Genomic DNA, 22,508 nt, shown 5'->3' on the forward strand with positions numbered 1-22,508 from the left:
ATTGGCAACCCGGGTGTTAGTACACGCCTTTCTCATTACGCAGTAATCTACAAGAATAGTGTAGCAAGAGCAATACTGGAATCTCTCCACTTGTGTGCTGCAGGACTCGGTCTGTCTTAGCGCATTATTTATCTCCCCAGGGAACTTCATAGCAGGAGAGAAACTAAATTCTCCTCCAGGACTGCAGATATCGGTAACCTAAGCTAAAAGAGAATAACCATTAAATGTCACGGGCATAAAGCCTAACAAGGTAGTAAGTTCTGATTCTGAACAAATATATATATATTTATATTTATTGTACACATATATGCACACATAGGATGACAAAAGTCCTTATAGGTTACAGTGACTGTGATTTACGTACATCTGCAGAATTTTGCTGGGATACAGTTATATTAACATTGCAACATGGTCTCAACATTTTTCAAAGCAAGGCTCACCTCCCGACACATTATATTGCCTACCCACCATCCCATTCAGGGTCTCCTTTCTGTGCTGCCTATTGTGGCATATGATTACGATGACAATGTGATACATGTAAATGGAAAAGTCAAACCAAGAAACATTCATTTTATTTGTATTAGGTTTTTGATGCAGTTCAGTAGTTTGGAAGAGCAGGGAAAGCTAGAAACACATATCCTGACAACTCCAGCATATGGTTCATTGTTGGAGTATTGCTGCACTGCAGAAGGCTTAAGATCATTATCTTACTAACGGTAGTAATTTGCTTGATAATGAGCCAAGCTCCGCTAACCTTACTCAGATGTTGGGCAAGACCTGAGTCTGAGTGGAGTAGCAGCAGCACAGTCCCTAGAGCGCACGGATGTAGCCTGTAGCTTAGTCACGAGGATGCTACTGTGGCAGAAAATAGTTATAACGATATTATTTCTAAAACACAGTCTAAGATCGAACCAGCAGAAGTAAAATAAGAGCAAGGTTTGGGCTGAGAGTTAAATTCTAGATATCTTTCTAATTTGCTTTCAGACCCTTCAGAAGATAGAGGAATTACTTCATCCTTTCCACCTGCATTCCTAATCCGTTATAAAACTAGCAATATTTCCTTAATCTATTACAACCAGTAGATAAAAGAAATCATTTTGCAATGATCTGCAAAGAGAGAATAAGGACATGTTAGGGAGGTCAAGGGCAGGCCAGCAGTGGAACAGGTTTTAATACAGCTTCCAGCTGTCACCTTCGCAAGGAGCACACAATGTGTGGTGGCCAGGTTGGTGCACACAGCGGAATTTGCATTAACGCAGGGAAAGCAGGAGTGATAATCTCACTTGAGTCAGGCCTTGCTATGGTCCCACCTTTTATACCACGGGTGACTGTGTAAAGCTAAAGTAGATTGCGGCAGGATAGTATTTGAATAGACGCGACTCAGTGTGACCCTACAGATTATCAGATGGCTTCACCCTCTGTGTGCCCACACTGCCTGTTTGTGTCCAAGGTCCCCTCAAGTGCCCTGCAACAGCTACTTACCATCAACAGGGACGACTCCCTCACTGCAATGTTGTCCAAAAGCCCAGGGAGTTGCTGCGCACTGCTGGGTGCCGAGGGCCCTGGAGCCAGCAGAGAAGGGACCGGGCGACTCCTCCCTCCCGTGAGTGTTTCACTGTCCCTAGCTTCCCTGCAAGGAAATGCACAGGGAGACAGGGTCACCTCCTCACAGCTTCAGGCTTGCCATATGGTGTCCTCGTCTACCCTCTTACACCTGACTGTCTAAACATCTTAAGTCTCTGTGATTTCTATGGCCTTCCTCAGGCATTAAGAGAGGAGGGATTTTTTTAGTAGCCCCTTCCTATCAGAAGAGTGAAGGAATGAAAGAAGCCAGATGGATTTTCAGCTAGAGGAACATTTGGTGGGAGAGAACTACAAGGCTGAAGAATAAAATATGAAAGAGGGAATTAGGAATCAGGGATTAAGGCATGGATTCTGCTGCTGGAACAGAGCGGCTGCTGGAAGCATGGGTGGAAATTGTTTCTGCTAATGAGCACAGGATGACTGTAGACATAATTGAAACTCATTTTTAAATACACCCAAATGTTCATGATTGGGAAGAGAGCCATGGGTGAGATCTGGTGAGCAAATAGTGGAAGGCATCCATTCAAGAAACCTGAGCACTGTGAAGGGCCAAGTGTGTTAATGTTAACTTACAGGTCTTCCTTCACAGCCTCTCAGGATTAATAATACTGGGGCAGATGGGGCAGGACACAGCCTTTAAACATGCAGATGTTTTTTGTTCTCTTTAAGCTGCGCCCCCCAATTCACTCTCTAAAGCTGTAGGTCAGATTGGTAGCATAAATCATAATATTGATGGTGATGAGGGCCTGTAGTGGGTAGCGGTCACGATGGGGATGGGCAGAGCGTTGCTTTCTTCACAGAGCCTTGCAGAATCCCTGAGTTTGGCATGGATGAAGGTGGAAGAGAAGAATTTTCTAACAAGTGTGGCAGGACCTTCATAATCCTAGTTGCAGAACTGGGAGGAAAAACACTCTGGTGTGTCTGCGTATAACGGCTAGTAGTTCTCTAGCTGTGTATATGAGCTAAGAACAGTTCTTTGGCTTCAAGCCATGCTGGGGAATGGCAAGTTCAGTTTGGTTCCAGAATTATCAGCTTAATCTTAGGTGTATTCCCTAATTGTTATCTCCATTATTTATGTAGAGCCTTTAACTGCATGTTACACCCAGACCGCTTAGCAGCTTTAGCTTTTGTCCCCGAATTAACTGAGCTCTTTATTTAGGCATTTCTATTAATGAAAAAAAATCCATGATTTAACTTTTCAAAAAAATGGTAATGGGATACGGTACTTTTCTTTCTCTTGAGATCATTGGCTCAGCTCTAGTGTCTAACAGGATTGAAGGTTACTGACATTTGAGATCTGTTGCCTGACCTTCATGAACAGAGTAGGAAGCCTCAATCCAATCTAAACTGAACAATCCTAAAACTACTGTGTAGTTTGAAAATGACAGAAGGAGAGAATTTTCCAAAATCAAATAGAAAAAAAATCAGTTGGGAAATTAAGTGATCAAAGACTGCACAGAATTTCCTGGTGACTAGGAAAAAAAGGAAGTATTTTTAATAAGCTCTTGTTTCTTTTAATACTGCAGAACCAATTTAACTGTGAGAAGGCACACTGGATTCCTGTGTGTCTTCTGTACAAGCCAGAACATGAGCCCAGTGACCTTATAGTCTTTGGTGTATGAAGCCATGAGATTATCACGGATTCCTGTATCACTGGGGAATTTACAAGACTTGCATGTAGAGAAGTAATACTTACATTTTTTACACAATATATTCATAATATTTGTATCGTATTCTAATCTTAGCAATTTTGAGGCAAATCTTGCTTTCTTTAATGGTAATCTCCCATTGATTTATTGATTATTTGGGCTGAACAACATTAAAAACATTTTTATGCAAATACAGGACCTCATCCATGATTACATATTCATCCCACCATTATGTCTCCATGATATGTATTAATATTTGTAACATGTTTTGAAAATATAAAAAAAGATTGTCAGGGCAGAAAATAGCTATTATTTACGGGGCAGCTTATCAAATCACTACGGTGATGGAGTGCCACCTAGTGATTTTCTTTCTTAAAACAGCAGGGTGTAAAAGGAAATACATTTCAACCCCCAGCTCTTGGGCTTTCGGTTATTCTTCGTATCATTACCTTCCAGTGTCCAAAAGGTTCATTTACACTTTCTAGAAGACATGTAATGTCACAGTACCTGCCCCAAATTGTTTACATTCTCCCAGGTGATGTTATGATGAGATTTTACTCTATTTATTTGTATCTCTGCAGAAGCCCATAAATCCTTACATTCAGCAAGTGACGGGTTATCACTCTTATGCTGCTACAGTTTAAAACTTGCATTAAATTAACTGCCTAAATGTTGTGACCTCAAATAAATCAGTAAGCAAATATTTCTTTTCTATTAACCCTTTCTACACCTACACCTACACCTACGCCTACACACGCCTACACACACACACACACACACACACACACACACACACACACACACACACACACACACACACACACACACACACACACTGTTGTGAACATCTCTTTTATGCAGCTGGTGAAATATGTGATTCTGCTAATTTACCATAAAATACAGATCTCCCTTGAAAAAAGTCAGTTATTCAGGGAAATAAATAACAATCCTTTAAATGAATTCAAACCTTCTGGGTCAAGCTTGTCCTTGCTGTTAATGAAAGTACATTTGGAAGGTGATTTTTTTTCTTCTTCTGTGGTTGAGTGAGTTTTTTGCTCTTGCTAGCATACAGAGTTTCACAGGGCTATCAACATGGGCTCAGTTTAAAAGAGAGGCTTAGAGTGATCCCGCCTGATGAGGTCAATCCTGTCTACATTTCTGTCTTGCTCTCTTCAATTGGTTACATGAGTGCATCTTTTACAGACATGACTGTCACAACACTATTGCAAGATGGCCAGATTATCTCCACTTTTCTGATGAATATACAGGACAGGGAATTTTAAATGGCTCATCCCAAACTGCAGGATGTTCTTGATAAGGAAGAAACCCAGGTGTCCTCTTGAGTTTTTTTCCTCAGTCATTAACCCATCAATCCTTTCTGCAGGCTTGTTGTCACTGCAAAACCAATTCGAAGTACGTATTGGGGTCTTATCCTGCATTTGTGACCTGTTTACACTTAAAACCTGTCGTATGAGCTGTGGTGTTTTAACTTGTGGCAGCTGGCTTATCCGACACAGGCTTCAGCTCGAGTTACTGCAGGCTCCTAACACCGTCACCCCATTGCGTCTACACTGCAGTTACAGGTGCAGCTACCCCTATGGTGGACTAGTTGAATTTGAATGAATTTAGCTCAAATGGCACCTGTTGTGAAGACCAGCCTATATCATCACCATTAGAGGGTCTCGCAGGACACAGGTCACCATGAATTTGAAAAATATATGACCACGGGTATCCCTCAATACGAGGATATCGTTTTTTGACATATTTCTGGTGCTACCCACAAGCATAAACATAACCCTGAAGCACAGAGGTACTTCCCCTCACTAGTTTCCATTTCTATTTTGTTTTTAGAGCCCTAAGAGAGGTATCATCAGTATCCAGGATATATATTTAAGATATTTGAAGTTTGTTATATTGTATAATCTGTCTTTATACTCTTGAGCCCATCCTCTTCCTCCAGCAGGATTTTGCTATCAAAATTAAAATCACGTCTTTTGATTGTTCTTTACATGTGCAACTATTTTGTTGATTAAGGGTCTAAAAGTTCAGACCTCTTGACAATCTGAGAACCTAGAATTAAGGAATTTATCCTCATCATCTCCCTGGTATTTATATTGTGTAAGAAACACCTGTACAAAAGAAAACAAGGAGAAAGAAGAGTGGAAAACCTTGGAAAGGTACTTCATTTATTCATTCATTTGATGTGTGCTTTGAACTGACTGAAATTATGTTTCAGCATGTAGGACATTTTGTAAATTAAGCCATACACATAAACAGTATATTATAAAATGCGTATTATTCTCCCATTCTAATGGTACAATTGGGCCATTTGAAAGTACCCATTTGAAATTACCTGTTTCACCATCTAATTGGCAAAGCAAGAGACTGCGGCTGATGCCTCATTAAACCAGCAAGAGGAAAAGCACTCCCGCATCGTTACTGGCTTTGAGAGGAACTTCATAGTCATAACCACCATCTTGTGCACTAAGGAAGGAATGAGCATATGCGATAACACATTCCCTGCCCTAAAAAGGTGTCAGGTGAAACAGATACAGCTCCTGATCCCATGGAGATAAACCAACTATTTCAAGGGTTAGAGGCAAATAGCAGTAAGTGATTCCTACTTTAGCACAGCTGTTAAAGTCCATGATGACTGTCAGGGGGTTCCCTCAGGTTTTATCATACTTTATATCATCCGGACTTTGGGCTCTGTAAGCCACTACTTTATTTCCAGTGGGATGTTATGGGTCCATGATGCAAACTGCGAGTGGCCAGGCCTCCTGCGATGTGCCCAAAGCTGCCTCTCTGCTCGTGTGTGAAAAACAACAACCCCCAAAAGTCCCATCCGGGACCCTGCTGCTGCCACTGATCCGCTCGCACACCAACGGAGAGTAAAATAATCATTCCGGCAGCAGTGGCTGCCTCGGGGGGAGGCTCCATGACCCCTAGGGAAAGGTGCTGCCTGGGAGAGGCTGCATGAAGCACCTTGCCAGGGTGCCCCTGAACCACACAAACCCTGTTTCGTTTTATTCCCCTAGGTCCCTGCCTCCCCTGGCGCTCTGCGTGAAAATCTGACTCTTTCTGCAGCGCGTTTGGACCCCGCCAACCCGCTCGGGCACCAAGGGCCCCTCAGCTCAGGAGGCAGCAGGGCCAACGCCTGCCATGGCGTTGACTGAAATTCCCTTCCCGCCCCTTCCCGCCCCTTCCCGCGGCCGTTGCCAGGAGACGGCGCGGCGACGCACACGGCGCGGCGGCCCGCGCGCTCCGCCGGCACCATGGCCGAGGTGAGCCCCTCCCCCGCCAGCGTCCCCTCCCCCGTCCCCCGGCACCGACATGGCGGCCAGGCCGGGCGGGGGGCGCGTCCCGGTGCAAATGCACCTGCCGGCGGTTTGGCAGCAAAGCGGGTTGGGTTAGGTCGCTTGTTTAAAGCAGGTGTGGAAAATGCTGCTTGTATCTCTTAAATTTTAGAAATGCCCGTTACTGCCAAACTTGTGGGTGCGAGTCTTCCTGTGTGCCGTCTTTGCGCTCCCCTCTTTATGATCGTGAGCGTAAAGCAGATCAAAATTAAACGTTCAGCATCAGAGGGGAGAATGAAAGAAAAATGACAAAACCCAGCCTGCCCCAAAGCTTCACCCGTATATGCAGTGCGTTGTCATGCCCACCAAGCCCATTTTGAATGGATTAAGAGCCCAAATTTCCACTGTTCCACGCAGGACATGATTCAGCACCAACAGGAGTGTGTTTATCAGTATTCAAGCTGCTCTTACCTCTGCCAGCGTCCGACAAGGATATAAAAACGCATGCAAGCTAGAGCTAACTTCTGCAGCAAGGCCTTGTCAGCCCCCCTAGCTAGGGTAGCTGGGCGCGGTCGTGTTCCCCTGAAGGCTTTAACGCAGGCCGACTGTGAGCTGTTTGGAAAAATAACGGTGGAATTTTGTGTCCAGAAACCAAGCTGGCAAAACTCGGCTTCAGAGCTGAGCTAGACCAAAAATTCCCTGTGTTGTAAGTTTAGAAGTAGCACTTGCCGCAGAGGATGGATTGGCCTGTATTGTCGTTATTGGAGTTTTCGGATACACATATATGAAAGTGATTTGCTGACACTGTCTTCACACGAAGCATGACCTAGTCGGACTTTAGAGAACTGGGAAGAACTGGGGCTAAAATACTGGGCTGCCTCGGTAGTTGATGTATTATTTAACTGCTATCACAATGGTGGCTCTTTTTTAGATCTATCTTTAAAGTAGTCATGGTGCTCAATTACAGGAGCTCTGGCTGTTAAAGCACAAGTTATTTCAGTAAAATCAGTGGAGGTCAATTTGAAAAAAAATAGCCTGCAATGTGGATATCATATGGTAGTGAGAGAAATGCTATTACAGAAATCTTTGTCATGGTTTCTTACTAGGGAACTGTTACACACTCCATATATTGCTTTTTTATCTTCTGGGGTCATAAGTGAGATGTTGTTAATTGATTATCTCTCTCATTTCATTCAGGAAAAGTCTGACAAACTATGTGTAGAAGAAAGTGCAGTTGAAGCACTTGAAAAAGACTTCCAAGAAGTCATTGAACTACTTAAGGGAGATAAAACTCTGGAGAAATTCCGAATAGAGTATGAGAAGCTCCATGCTGTTATGAAAAAGTCTCATGAAAATGAAAAGCGTCTCATGGAAAAATGCAGGGAGCTGAATGCTGAGCTCGTGGTGAATTCATCTAAAGTAGCTGCACTCACAAAGCTCTCTAAAGATGATCGGGTATCTATATCGTCAATGAAGAGGGTAAGGTTTTCAATAAAATTAAATATGACCTAAATGGCTAATGGAAAACACGGTAAAAAAAACAGCAGCTGCAAGAACACTTTGTTTTTTATAGAGAACTAGCCAGAAGATTAAGTATACAGCATCTCCTGTCCTTTAACCTCTGCTTTGCTACCAATTGTTTTCTTTCCTTAGCCTGGTATTTTTGCCCCTCTCAGTCAAATTCTGCATTTGTTTGCGCTGGGCTAAAACTAAGATGACTCTATTGGCTTTCAAGTACTCAGTAATTATTCGTATTTAAGCTTTCTCTCATCTGTAAAATATCATACCTTGATTACGCACCTAATATACAGTTTTTGAGACTGAATTAGTTAGTATTTCTGAAGTGCTGTTTGGACATTAACTGTTGCCAGAACAGGAAAAATCTGCCTACTTGCTGCAATATGGGCTGTAGACTAGGGAAGTGTCATCAACTCATATAAATAAATGGTTCATGGTTTGTTTGAAAAGGAATCCTATATAGCATTTCAGTATGATTTTACCAATTTACTGTTATGTTCTTTGATTTGAACTCTGTCAAAGTGCTTGGCTTTCTAAAGAACAGTGAATGTTTTTAGCCTTATATGGAGATTTGACTGCCGTAACTAAAGCTGCCAAATGATCAGAAGACTGTATTTTGAGCTTTTTTTCCTTCTGATGGTTTTAAAAGCTTAAGCTGTGATATGTAGACAGACTTTAATTTAGCATTTAGTTGAGTAACCCCCATGCCCTGTAGTTAAGTGTTATTTTTCTTAGGACAAGAGAGGCTACAATTATTATTAAATGCTGCAAAAGAATGATTAATGTCCTTTACACTATAGATTTATTTTGTTCCAGTAAAACAAATTCAGTCTAACAATACAGAGTGTTCTGTGAGCACTGGAGAAATGGGAGAAATTCTTTAAAATTAAGTTTCTTGTCCTTGGAATTATGAAGAAAATATACTCTGAGTAAACATAACTGGCAGCACTGTCATTCTAAGTCTGCAGCTTGCAAGCTTATGATGCTGCTCAAAGCATCCTCAAGGACGATGAAAGCTGCCTAGAAAATCTTGTTGATTTTCACCACCGCTAATCAAAACCTGGTAGGTGGCTGTCAAGAACTGCAATATTCCTTATCATTCTCTTTCTGTTAGCACATGGCAATGCTCTGCATGGGTACAGTAGCAGAGGCAATCCTTGAAGGTGTTCCCAAGCTGAGAAGACATCATCTTAGCAACGTCATGAAATTGAGGAGTGGAAGAGTAGGAAAAATAAGGGCCTTTCCGATCCGAGTAGCCAATTTGAAGCTAAGGCAAGGTACAGTTTAGCATTAGCACCCACTATTGAAGCAGCTGAGAGATTTTGTAGTAAAGAAGCTGTTTGATAGTATGATCCTATTAGAAACAACACACAATGTCCAGCATAAGACCTTTAAATTCTAGTGGTGTTCTGTGAGCCAGGTAAAAAGCAGTGATATTTTTTTTCCGATTTGGCTACAAGAATTAGTCTTTCTCTTAAAACCTCATGAGTTGTTTAGATGTTGTTTAAAATGTTCTTATCATGTTTTGGAGTTGTGTTTCGCATACCCCTCACATTTCATGTTATTTTTCTTTCCAAAGAGGAGTTCCGTTATAGCTGTAGTATTTCACTATACTTTTACTAGCACACAAAAATGTGTCTCACAGGTGCCTAGGGCAAGTGCTGAGGAAGGTTCAAGCACTCAAGTAGTAAAGATGATGATCTTCTGCACTAAATTAAACCAACAATGTGTTCCAGTGTTTCATTATCTACAAGAGATAGGAGAATTCTGGCAGGGCTGTTCCTGTAAAAATTGTATAGTTGCTTCAAATTAAAGCTCTAAATCATGGTGATTGATGGGTCATCAAGGTAACAGGTTTACAGCTTTCCTTTTCTAGGTCATTGGTTCAGATCCAAATAAAGGCTTCAGGTTTACAGCCTGAGCTGCAGAGGCAAAATCTTTCTCCGTGTGAAGCCTTACTGTAATCAGTAGGATTTGTTTAGGGAGGGTTTAACTACCCAAATCAATTGCTAATAGGACCCAAATCAATAATAGTCAATAGCTGTTATTGTCCGATGTCTGTTCAGTGCTTTGTTTTGTAGTTTTAATACACTGCACATAACAGTCTGCTGCTGACAGTCATGTCGGAGGAGCTAAGGGCGAAACTGAACAGCAGGGAAACACAATTCTCTTTTTCATTGATAGGGATACTGTCCCACAAGGTTGCAGTGGAAGAACACTAGAGGGGGTTTTTACAGGAGCTCGTACTGCCCTGCTTGGAGTTACCAGGTTTTCAATTTCCAAGGCCATCAATCCAATACACTAAGTAAGCATTTCATTAATTCTCAGTCTTTGAGCAGTTAAACTGATGTGATCTTTTGGGCTATTTAATGAAAATAAAATATAGCAGTCACACTTTATGAAGTCTGCTTCATATTTTCCAGAGTACTTCTCCCAAAATTTTTGAATGATTCTGACTGCAACCATCCAGTGCGCTTCCCTCTCTAATTACACAATGGACTGCAGTGCATGTTAAGTACCTAGCCACACACTGCAGTTACCCCAATTCCAACACGCTCTGCATTCTTGCTCTTCCACCTCTCCGCTAAGTAACAATGTGATTACTTTTCTAATGAAGGCATCCACCAGTCAGAGCTTTCCTCCTCTTTACTTTTGGATTTAAAGGAAATGATCTATTGTTCCTCTCTATTCAAAGGAAAAGAAACAAACAACTAGAACAAAGCCCAATTTTGCTGATGTTGAAGTCTGTAGCAAATTCTTATTTAGATTTTGCCTGTTAACAGGGACCACAATCTGTGCCTGCCAACTCTATTGCTAAAAATTATTGTGACACACATCAAAAGCAGGCTAAAGCTCAGAAAGCACATCTTGAGGTGACCTGCAGTCACTGCTTATCTGAATGGCCTCACTGACTTCAGGGAATCCTTTTTGTGAATATGCACCAGCAGAGGGTACAGATACAAGAATAAGGACCTAATCTAACCTTCACTGAAGCCAGTAAAAAGACTTCTCAAAGGGCAGATTGATTTTAATCACCAATGCTATCCCCCCAAACTTCAATCATAGCAATTTAATTCACCAATTTTAATCACAATCTAATCAGCCAGCAGGAAGCTTTGATTTAAGTAATCAGCTTTAATCTTATTTTCCATTTGCATTTTTCTAGAGAAAGGTTGGTTACTTCTTATTGGTTGCTTAATCTGTAACATGTTTATTTACAGCTAAATTTTATGCTTTTTTGCCAGCCAAGATGATACACCGTGTCTTTGTACCATTATTTCAGTCGAGCATACATTTATTTAAATCTCATAATTTATCATTTTTATGTTAGAGAATAATGAATGAAAAATTTCTTATTTACTAGATAGTATTTAATACTTGATGTGTGATCATTGCTGCATTTGAATGGAAATTAGAACTAAAATTTATAAAATATTTCAAAATTGATTTTAATAAAAAAAGAAAAAAGACACTTTTCAGATTAGATTTTGAACTAAGTAATTTATTAAGTAATGAATCTACTGTTTGTAGACAGTGAATTTAACTGATTATAGTCTCTTTCAGAATTTCAGAACAAGTAGAGCTCACCATTTAACTCTTTATTAATAGGCTGGAAAAAGGAGGAGAACACACATAAGAACACACATCCCTGATCTTTAAACTCCAGCTGGTTTCTCAAATTTGCATATGCTCAACTAGTTAAATAAATAAAATGAAAACATATTCTCTCCTAGCTTGAAACAGCTATGGCAGATGATAGCTTTTCAGCAAATTCTGGTAGCCAGCGACTTCTGCTAGTTCAATTGCTTGAATATTTAACTTAGGTATTACAGCTTAGTTTTACATTTGTTTAATTTACAAGAATTCAATAAATGTATTAAGTATATATATTATTATATAGCTTGTCATCATTTTGGGCTTAATGTTAAATAGGTTTATTTTTAGAATCAAAAATGTTAATTCAAATAAAGAATGGCTATGAACAGTTTGATATAAATTAAAATATATGATATACTTCATTGTGGAGGTTGTTTTCAATTTTTAGTTTAATCAGTCCCAGTTTCACGCACATAGGAGTTGAAAGGGATCCTGATATAATGATGTTTGTGTCTGGCTCTGCTTGTGGAGACCCTAGTGCTTATGCAGAGTTGCATTGACAAAGCAGGAGTCCAAATCTGCACAGAAGACTGGCCGTCCTGGGACAGCGAAGGTGTCCCTCAAGTTCAGCACTCTGTCCGCAGCCAACAGTGGATGCTGAGAGAAGGGTATGAGAGACAGGAAAGCATGCTGTGATTTGCAGCTCAGGGTCTTCATGAATTAGATGTAGTGTCTTCTTTATTTAATGGGTCTTTGAGGAATTCCACAGATTTATCCAGTTGCTTTCTGAATTTATGTAACTTTTTAGCACAGAATTCGAGCACTGAATCAAGCTGAAATGAGCATGAGGAGTCACCTATTGATGTTTGAATCTGTAAAGCAATAAGCCTGCTGTGTAATTCTTAAGGATCTGATTTGAGAGAGAGAGATGCAAAGGAAGTTAAAAAAAATAAGCGAACTCTCGTCACTTATCCCTCTTCGTGGATATCAAACCCTGGGCTTGTGAGTGGCTCGCCAACCTGGCAGTCAAATAATTCCATGTGTTGAAATTTGGCATCAGAATTGTGACTTGTCTGAATATACACTTAAAATTAGAATACACAAAGTCCTCACAGATGACAGTGAGCAAAGAGGGAGCAAAAGCAAAAAAAAAAAAAAAAAAAGTGAAAAAGTAACATCTCTTTCCTTCTACTCCCAGATATAGTGATGTAGATGCTCATTGTCATAATAAGATTTTTATAGACATAAATAAGCTATTTAAGTAGATGGTGCCTTTGTAGGCCCGGAAGGTTCAGTAAATTTTTTTTATATTAGTGGGACTTACACAACCAAGACCTCACAGAGTGAGATTTGATTATGTTAAGGTCTGGGTGCTAGAGAAAATGTATTAGATCTTTTGTGGTGTAAATTGACATAGCTTGAATGTCTCAAAATGTTTAATATGTGCTGGTCTGAATGAACAGACGACTGGCAGAAAGAACAGCTGTGAATCTAAGCATAAAAAGCCATGAAAATCTATTTTCTTAATTAACCAAAATGCAAGGTAATTAATTTTCAATTTGTTGTTCATTTTCAACCCCATTTAATTTATATAAGTGTTTTCTGTTTTGTTCCTAGGAGATTGAAAAGGCCTGGAAGATGGTGGATGCAGCCTATGAAAAGGAACAGAAAGCAAAAGAAACAATTCTTTCACTGAGAGAGGAGATTGCGCGCCTAACTAAATTAGTGGAGCAAGGATCCGAACTATCCCTAAGTCAGGAGTACAAGTAAGTTTTCCCCAGGAAGGAGGAAAGCCAGACCTGATCTTCTGTCATCCTGCACCTTGCTTAGCTATTTACACACTACAAAGACGCTGGAAATCAGAGAGATAGATCTTTACCCTGTTGTACTTTTCTCATGAGTGCACATTTATTGGTATATGTGTTTATGCAATGAGCAAGAGGAGAATCAGGCTCTGAGAGAGTTCATTCAGCACTGGATTAAGCTGAGAGATCAAATAAAAATCAATATTATGCACTTCCTCAGTATCTGTCATATTGTTTTATCTAACTGGCATTTCAACACACTGTCTTTGAGAATAGGATCCTGTGAACATTTTTGCATGTGATGGCAGCAGGGTCAAGTAGATAAGACAAGGAAGCAGGAGACTTAACTTCTCTTCCGTTCCCAGCTTTGTTGTAAGGCATCATCACTGTCTGTATTCTTCTTTGTCTTCTATATTTATACATTTTTAACATATGGTTGTTTTTTTATTGAATACTTATACAGTCACGAGCATAGAGAGACCTTAATCTTAGGTGAAGCCTCTAGTTACTACGATGTGTAAAAATAACAATCTTGAGGACCTGCAGATTTTAAATACTCCACAAAATCTAGTGTTTGCAGCATCAGGTCCTCCAGCTGTGCTTATGCTGCAAGATTAAGTGCAAGCTCGAAGGTGAGATTAAGTATATTGGCCCCTAAAACCTGTGCATTTTCTATCTAGATTGCTGGCAGTTAGCCCAGCTAGTTCTGGCTTGAAACAGTCACCCTGTGGAAAGTATTTATGTTATGCATGCAGAATCTCTGCTGGTGCATATCTCTGCTGGTGCTCATCTCCCCACACACTATGCAACTAGGCTGCATAAACAAGAGCTGTGTTTGCAATTTTGGCTTTCAGTACATTCAAACTTTTCCCCTCCGAGACCTGTGCCAGCACATAAAGCATCTAGATGCCTGAGAAATCCCCTCCTCCACCTTTTGGCCCTGAGCTGTTCTGGTCCTGCGTAACAGGTTTCCCCGGACCTACAGGCTTGGCTGACCAGCTTGCTGCTAGTAAAACTCTGCCGAGAGGCAGCTGTCTGTGGCTGCTTTTTGCATTCCCTTGCAAGAGCCTGGTGCAGTGACTTTGTCAAGGCCTCACTCCTGGCAGGCTGCGGAGACCTGTCTGCTCAGGGTTTCTTTTGCACGTTCCTTCTGTGTTGCTGTCCAGTTCAATGTTTAAATACTCTGTTGAGTGATAAGGTCATGGGGCTTGGCACTTCCTTTGTAGGCTTTCAGTCCTATATGGCATTTCCAAGTCATTCAGAATAACGATCCTGGGTTTTAAGGTGGAACTTGAACCCATACTGCGCTGCTCAGACTTGCTTTCAGAGTGTAAATGTGTCCAAACATGGAGTCTGTTTTATTCTTACATTAGGTAACTTCAAGGCATTATCCAGTTAGGTGCTCAGATAGGTAAGTTGCAGAGAGGCTATTTGCAATAATGTAACAAGCTTTTGATTGCTGACTAATTCTGCAGTGGGCCCAGAGTTTTGTTCTCTGTCACCATTTTGGGAAAGTAAGTTTCTTCAGACCCAGGAGGATGGCAAACAACAAGAATTTTATTTGTTATTTATTGGACTTGGTTAGGTTTTAAAACTGTTTTGACGGTGACTCTTTAGTGGTTACAGTACATAGAGCATATAATTTGATGTACCAGTGGAGGCCCAATCGAAGAGGAGTTTTAAATGAAACAAAAGACTTTTAAGATCCTGTTTATCACAGAAGATCTTGGTATTGGTGGAAGAACAGAAAGTGTCTGTGACACTGCTCGACTATTATTTCCTTTCTTCTAGTGTCCGGGATTTGCTGAAATTTAAAGAAGACATAACAAAGGAGCGAGACCAGCTCTTGTCAGAGGTCGTGAAGTTACGTGAAAGTCTAACTCAAGCCACAGAACAGCAACAGGATACAGAGAGAGCAAAAACTGAGGCAGATCAATCCATAATGCAGGTCAGTGCAGGTCACCTGGTGGTGATTTTAGGCTTTGTCCTGCACCATTCTCCACCTTTGCAATTAATCTCCATTGACTACTGTGCTACTACCTGTTATTTCACATCTCAGACCTTTTCAAGAGTTCTCAGCAAGGAGTCTGTTATGAGTGGGTTTTATATTTTGCTGTATTTCTAGGCTATGTCTTTTGCAAAGCATATTGTCGTTTACCAGTTTCTCAGTACCCTGAGTGGCGCCTGGGTTTCTCTGCCTGAATCATAGTTCTCTTTCATACTGGAGATGTTTTTCTTCGGCACTGTAAATCCTCCTGCCTCCAAACAACTACTTAGCACATAGACCTGGAATAGTTATCCTAGGTCTCCTGCTTTTGACACTGTTTTTTGTATGATGTCATATCATCATTTTCAGGAAGATATCAAATTCCGACTTAAAAACTAATTAGGCTGTTTGCTCCTCTACTGCTTTTGGGAGGCTTTTCCAGAACCTCACTTTTCTGATGGATAGAGACCTCCTACTTTGTTTGTCATACTAACTTAAACGTACTGTTCTTTAGCTCAAATAATTTTTCTTTTCCCTAGTGTTTGTAGAGAGCAGTTATATTCCCTCTCAGCCTTGCTCTTTTTGTCTCCTCTTTAAGTTTGTTTCTCTCTTTTTCTGACCATTTGAATAGAAGGGTCTTCTTTACTTAGTGATATATATATGTTCATTTAAAGGTGTATAGCAGCTAGAGAAACAGAAGGCTGAGAATCATCAGGGTACTCACTAAATGGAGAGAAAGCTCAAGAGGGTGGAAAATGGGATAGAAAACTCTGATACATCAAAGTATAAAAATGTAATAATGAGGAATAAAAGAATGTAGAGCAGAATGTAGCTAGGAGTTGGAGTAAGACAGCAGGAGAAAGAGGAAAAGTGAAAAAGACTACTGAAAAAAATAACAGCAAGAAAAGAGAGATGGGAACAGTATTTGACTTACTTTTTTTATTAATCACAAATAGAAAAGTAAGGATCAGCGCAGGTTCCATGTGCAATACTAATTTCTGTTTCTAAAGCAGGTAGTTGGGAATGTAGTACAAGAGAATATAAATCTTTGCTTTTCTGAGAGCATTGTGAGGCATTGCAGAAAAGAGGGTGGAGTGAAACTCCCATCAAAACTTACTGAATCTTGCCATCTTAAATCTTCTGACATTTACTTCATCAGCCATTAGGCTTACAGGATTGTTACATGTGGAACCACCTCCCATTCTCCGAGTATGAAATTATTTTCCTTCAGAATTACTTACTTTGGACTGCTTTTGTCTTTTTGAAGATCCTATTGAAGACAGTTCTGGCAAATTTTCATCTGCGGACTCAGAGGAAAAGGACTTTTTAGTTCAGGCTTAGCACAGCAAGTAGCATCTTTCAGTTGCTTGTCCCTGGATGAACTCAACATTTCCATGTGGATCAACCCTCCTGTGGCTCCTCTCTGCTGATTCTGCTCCATCACATTTTTGAGGAGGGAGAGAACAGAAGTCACAAGACAGCCTATTATATATGAGAGAAAGCTCCTCTTTCAAAGTTCCTGCAGAGGAACTTTGAGAGCAGAAAGATTGAGAGCAATTGTGAAAATGAACACTGCTCTGACGTCTCTCCCTTTCCTTTACAATCGTTGTGAGAAGTGTTTCTGCTGGTGAGATAGAAAAATCAAAATAAAAATACTTGAAATATAACATGAAACCCAAGTTAGTTTTAACTCTGTATTCAGAAAATACATCTGTACAGGTAACTTAAAACTGAAAATCCATTTGTGCCACTATCTCCAGAGGAAAGCTTTTACATCAGAACTCTATCAGGCCCTTCTGCTTGGATGCAGTGACTAATGCTTAAAAAGTTCTTGTCATCAATAAATAGAATCCCTCATGTAGGTTTTTTAGTTCAGCCAGTGAAGAACATACTTAGTTCTGAGAAGATCTTACGTATTCCATCTAGTAATGGATACAGTAATATAGAAGCCATTGTTTTCAAAATTAGGCATAGTAAAAAGTGAGGTCAGAGGTCTTGTTTTCCTGAATAAAAAGGACCAGAACTTTAACTTTTGTCTTGTCTATTATTACAGCTTCAGCAAGAAATCCAGTTACGTCAGAACGAGGCAACTCGAGAGGCTCGAAAGAAAGAAAAAATGGAGAAGGAGCTGAAAAATCTTCTGGCTGAAATGGATAACAAGCAAGCTGAGATTAAAACTTTACAGCAATATATACAGAAAAACAAAGAGGAGCAACTAAAAGTGGAGCAGCATCTGAAAGAGCAGAAGGTAGGGTATGTGGCACACTATATTCATCAGGTCTAAGATTGGGGTCAAATTTCAAAATAAAAAGAAGACTGACTTTTTCATGAAGGGAGAGTGAGGGAGATTATTCTGAAGTCAATACATTTTAATAAATAGTTCATTTTAATATACATATTATTTTATTAATAAATAAATATTTAAAGCTTGCCGTCAGACTTCAGATAGAATTCCTCACAGAAATCAGTAGTATTCTGCTTGGATCATGATGACATTATTGGCAATCATATTGAAAAGACCACAACAAATAGGACAAAATCCATGAAGAGCGTGGATGATCTTATGATAGTAGCAGGAGACTGTGAGGCTGAGTTTCTGGCATATATTTCCAGTTTTGCCACTGACTATAGTACCTCTGGTAAAGTCATTTTACCTCTGAGTCCTTTCTTCTCTGTCACAATAACTTTTACCTACCTCTTGAGCTTGTGGAATAGTTCCTGTCAAAGGGCAAAGAATTGTCTTAGTACACCTTTTTGATTGATTTCCCCCCTTCTGTTTCCAAACACTTTATCTGGAAATGTCCTAACACAGTGTTCTGCAAGAGTTTGAATTTTCAGATTTTCAGTCTGTTTCCCCTGACTCTGAGAAACTCTCTGAGAAGCAATTTCAGTAAATGGCAGAAGAGATCTCATCACTGTAAAACAATCCTACCTTGAGGGAAACTTCCTTGGGAGCTGTGTGCATCTCGTAAATTTATGGCTGTTTCTTCCCTTCAGGTCCCTGAATTGGTGTGGGGAGAGGCCTGTGACAATTATTTTGTCATGTCAGCATGGAATCTTGATAAAATACTTCACATAAAGAGATAAAGAGAAGATTGATTATTTCTCTGAGTATGACTGAATTGGATGCAGCTTTTGAGGGCAGAGCTCCATGATCTGCTGACATAATCGCATTGTTTTTAAATAGGATATCTACAGTTCCTGGTTCCATTCCATTCTTCCTCCTTCTTTCTATAGTCCCTTTTAAGCTTTCTAAATGCAGATTTTAGGGATATTCAACCTATCCTGGACGCTAGTAGTTCACATAAAGTGCAGTGCCTAGGCTAATTGGCCAGGTGATTTAGTATCTTCATTGCCCCTGCTGGCTCATGAGGTGTCTATGGAGGCACTACATTGTGTACTGCAGAAAGGCTCTCCAAAGCATAGGCAAGACTCAGGTTACAGATGTGCAAGCAAAAGTGATTGAGCTATTGCAACATAATAAGGTTATTGTTTATCAAGTGAGTTGTAGCTGGCTATGATGCCTGCCCTTGTTCTGCTCAAATTTATAATAAAGTATCCTTGCTTGCATGATAGTGAAGATGGTATGATACAGCAACTATATGCTTCATCCCACCCAAGAAACCCCTGAAACACCATGTAATCCTGACATTTGTAATACAAGAAACAGTATTCTCACTTTTTACATTGTCTTTGCTCTCTGCATGCATTTAGGAGAGGGAGATCTTGCTTCCGTTCCTTTATTTTTTTTTTAAGAGCATAGTACATATTGACTTTATCAGTCTGTCACACATGGATGCTTAAACTCAAAAGTATGATGATCATTCTTTCCTTACTTATGGTGTAATGTCTGTTAGGGGAAGTCCCATCAAACAGAAGAAAAGACTGGCACTTCCAAAATTGAAATATATGTTCTCCACATAGACTATGAAACTGCCGTTCCGGGCTTTTGACTGAAGACAAATTAGAGAGGAAAATGGTTGTGTCCTGGTCTCAGCAAACCGTGGGCTCAGAGAAATGTTATAGGCATGTTAATGTAGGTTTGCTTGCTCAGATGAAGAGCTCCCCTGCTCTCTGCTGATTGAAGTCATTTGAATCTCATATTCATTTGTAGTGATTATATACAGCAAGTTGTTGTGTTACGTGATGCCTGCCAAATGCCAAACAGGAATTAAAATATTTATCTACCACCTGTGAGGGAGACCTACAAAGCTCCCAGAAAGAAATGACACCGTCTGTGTTGTTCATTAGAAATTATCATTTTCCCTAGCCAATATGAGCATTTATCATATTTCACATTAGTAATTCCATCAGCAATAATGAGTGGTTTTTAACAAGACAACAATCTGCAGCAGCTTATATCTCCTGGGGAGACAGAAGGTTCTGCCTTCATGTGTATGTAGATGTTGTAATCAGATTAGAAAGAATTAATGGGATTGTTCTTTAATCTAACAGATCTTGAATGAAAGAGCTGGCAAGGAACTTGAGCAATTTCAGATTAGAAATAATAAGCTCATGCAAGAGAGTGAGCAGCACAATGTGATGTTTGAAGAAGTGATGCAGGATGTCCAGCGGAAGACTGCGGAACTGAAAGTAAGTGCCAGAAGACGTAGGTATCTTATCAGCCGTATCACTGACTGCAGTCATACCGCTTGGGACAAGGATGCTCTCAGTTCCTGTGCCGATGGTTCCCAATTGGTACTTATGGGGAAATCTGGGGATTATAGGAGTAGATCTGGCTCTCATTTGGCGCCATTCTCCCTGTGTGAGTACCATGGTGTAAACTCCAACCATACCACCTAAAAGCAGAGTACTCATGCTGCTGGAGCTGTGTTTCATACAACACATAAACCAAAATGCTCAACAGGCTGTGGTCATAGAAGACCCGTGGTACTTTTGACAAGCACAGAGTCTTTTTTTGGGTTGCATAATCTTCAGATAAGAGCAATGACTTTCTTATAGTGATTAGCAAAACTTAAATGTTGCCAAAATGCATTAATGAATAGTAATACATTGTAAGAACAGTATCCTGGATATCTTCCACTAAAGGGAGTTGCTTCCTACACTACTATCCCCCCCACCCCGAATCAGCTAGAGAAGTTAAACATAGATAAATAAATAAGCTGGTGTTTACATTCTGATCTAAATGGTTTTCTTGACTGACTTTACATTATTAAACAGTTTTGTACCACTCCAGAGGTAGCTGAATTTCAGCTGGAGGAGGATTAAATGATTCCTGCATATGATTTTTGGGGTAGTTTGAGAGCATTTGTGAATAAGGGGTTATGCCTAATTGTTAGTTGTTATTACTTTATGGCTACCATGTCTTGCATTTTGCAGTTAAAACACTAAGTGTGTTAGAAAATAGGGTAGAAAACCATTATCTTATCAAGCTTTAGTTAAGTATAACCATCCACCTAAATAAAAAGGTTGTTTGCCAACAGAGAGCTTTTTTGAGTAGACACTGTTAGTCAGAATGATAAAAACTTACTACTGACAGATTAAAAGCTCAGTTCAGTACTAATGTGACACAGAAGATCCTCATTTGGATCCTTAATGGGTTGTATGGTAGAAGTTTGTTTTTTATTGTATTTTGTTGGGCAGATCAGAGGACATTTTTATTACCTGTTTAAGAAACTAATTACCGTGTCCTCCAGGTCATCTGGCTTTATCTTTCTAGCAATATCATCATTGTTTAAAGCTTTACAAAGTGTCTAACTGAGCTTTAAGTATGGGGCTCTAGTGTTTTAAAAAGAGGATTTTAGTTCTATAATCTATTCCTAACTTCAGAAAAAGTTGATGGAATTTATAGAGTCACGCGCATGAACTTCTGGGGAAAAAAATTAGAAGATGCCTGCCCAGTTATTATTTATGCCAGTTGCTAAAGCTTCCCCAGTCATGAGAGGCCCTCTACTTGCAGTTTAATCCTGCAGTCTGCTAAGCACCTCTAGTACGGTGTTGGGCAGCCCAAACTGTCGAAGTATTCATAAATTTCTTGAAGGTTACTGTAGTCAGTAAAAGTTGTGGAGATTCGTGTCCTCCCAGGAGATACTCACATGGAAGGATTCTCCATCTTACAGAATCAGTGTCTGAGACTGTAATTGGTATGCTGTAGTCTGTGATGGCTGTAAAAGCATGCCTTATGGGAAGGCACTGAAACCATATGAGGAAGTTATGTTTACTCCTGGAAAGGCACAGGATGTATTTTTGTTATGATTATTGGTTGTAATTCCTGGTAACCAGTTCCTGCATTTTCATGCAGTGTTTTGATTGATTAGTTTCTCCTCTGATTACATAGCAAATGAGATGAATGCTACATTTAGCTTTTGCTTTAAAGCCATGGGTTATAACAGGGATGGGGATAAGAAGATACCTGCTATTAGGGACATGAGAATTACTGTATCACATCATACTACAGATATCTTTCTCATCACAGTCACTGTCACTTGTTAGGAAAGCAAAGCTGACTATATGTAATCTGCAGGACTAATTTTGTAGTGCTGTGTATGGTTTGCAGCTGAGGATTCTATATTGATCATTGTAGGCCCTGAGGCGTAAGATTTGGTTATCATTTTCCTTGCCCTAGCTGGCTTTGTTTAAATTATTTTGAATAGGGTTCAATTATCTAATCATCTTCTCTCAAGCCACCCACAGCACTTATGCCTTTTCTTCCTGGGGCACTGAATTGCACAGAATAACTATATACTCAATAGAGAGGCATTTTCTTTTCGTAGATTCCTTCTCTCCCCATTCCTTGTTGCTGTTCTATAGGTCAGAGATGATGAAGTGACTCAGATGCGTAATGAAATTTCAAAGCTGAACAAAGTAAGAGATGTTCTCCAGAGTAAGCTGCGTGTTGCAGAAGAACAGAAAGTTGATGCAGAATATGAGAGAGACACCCTAAAAAACCAAATGTCTGGACTAGAGAGAGGTAGGTGTCTAAGTGATGAATAGATCTGTCTTCTATCCTTTATTTGTTCATTCAAAGTACATCTTCCTCTTAAGATTACTCCCCTTTAGTGCCTAGTATGAGACTATATTAATAACAGTTGGAGTGTAGAGCAGCCTTATA

At 40.0% G+C, this 22,508-nt stretch overlaps 1 protein-coding gene across 1 annotated transcript in view; it reads left to right on the forward strand.

Annotated features, from left to right (window-relative positions):
- The first annotated feature begins 6,414 nt into the window (after window positions 1–6,414).
- Window positions 6,415–22,508, forward strand: part of CFAP58 (cilia and flagella associated protein 58) — a 59,785-nt gene continuing 43,691 nt past the window's right edge. The window contains exons 1-7 of the mRNA XM_026117438.2: window positions 6,415–6,517; window positions 7,727–8,008; window positions 13,262–13,410; window positions 15,241–15,397; window positions 17,490–17,684; window positions 19,892–20,029; window positions 22,208–22,367. Of these exons, the coding sequence (XP_025973223.2) occupies window positions 6,509–6,517; window positions 7,727–8,008; window positions 13,262–13,410; window positions 15,241–15,397; window positions 17,490–17,684; window positions 19,892–20,029; window positions 22,208–22,367 (1,090 nt within the window). The 5' untranslated portion in view covers window positions 6,415–6,508. The remainder of the gene's footprint in view (window positions 6,518–7,726; window positions 8,009–13,261; window positions 13,411–15,240; window positions 15,398–17,489; window positions 17,685–19,891; window positions 20,030–22,207; window positions 22,368–22,508) is intronic.

Source organism: Dromaius novaehollandiae, chromosome 6 (genome assembly GCF_036370855.1).
Source record: "Dromaius novaehollandiae isolate bDroNov1 chromosome 6, bDroNov1.hap1, whole genome shotgun sequence".
Taxonomy (NCBI): Eukaryota; Metazoa; Chordata; class Aves; order Casuariiformes; family Dromaiidae; genus Dromaius; species Dromaius novaehollandiae.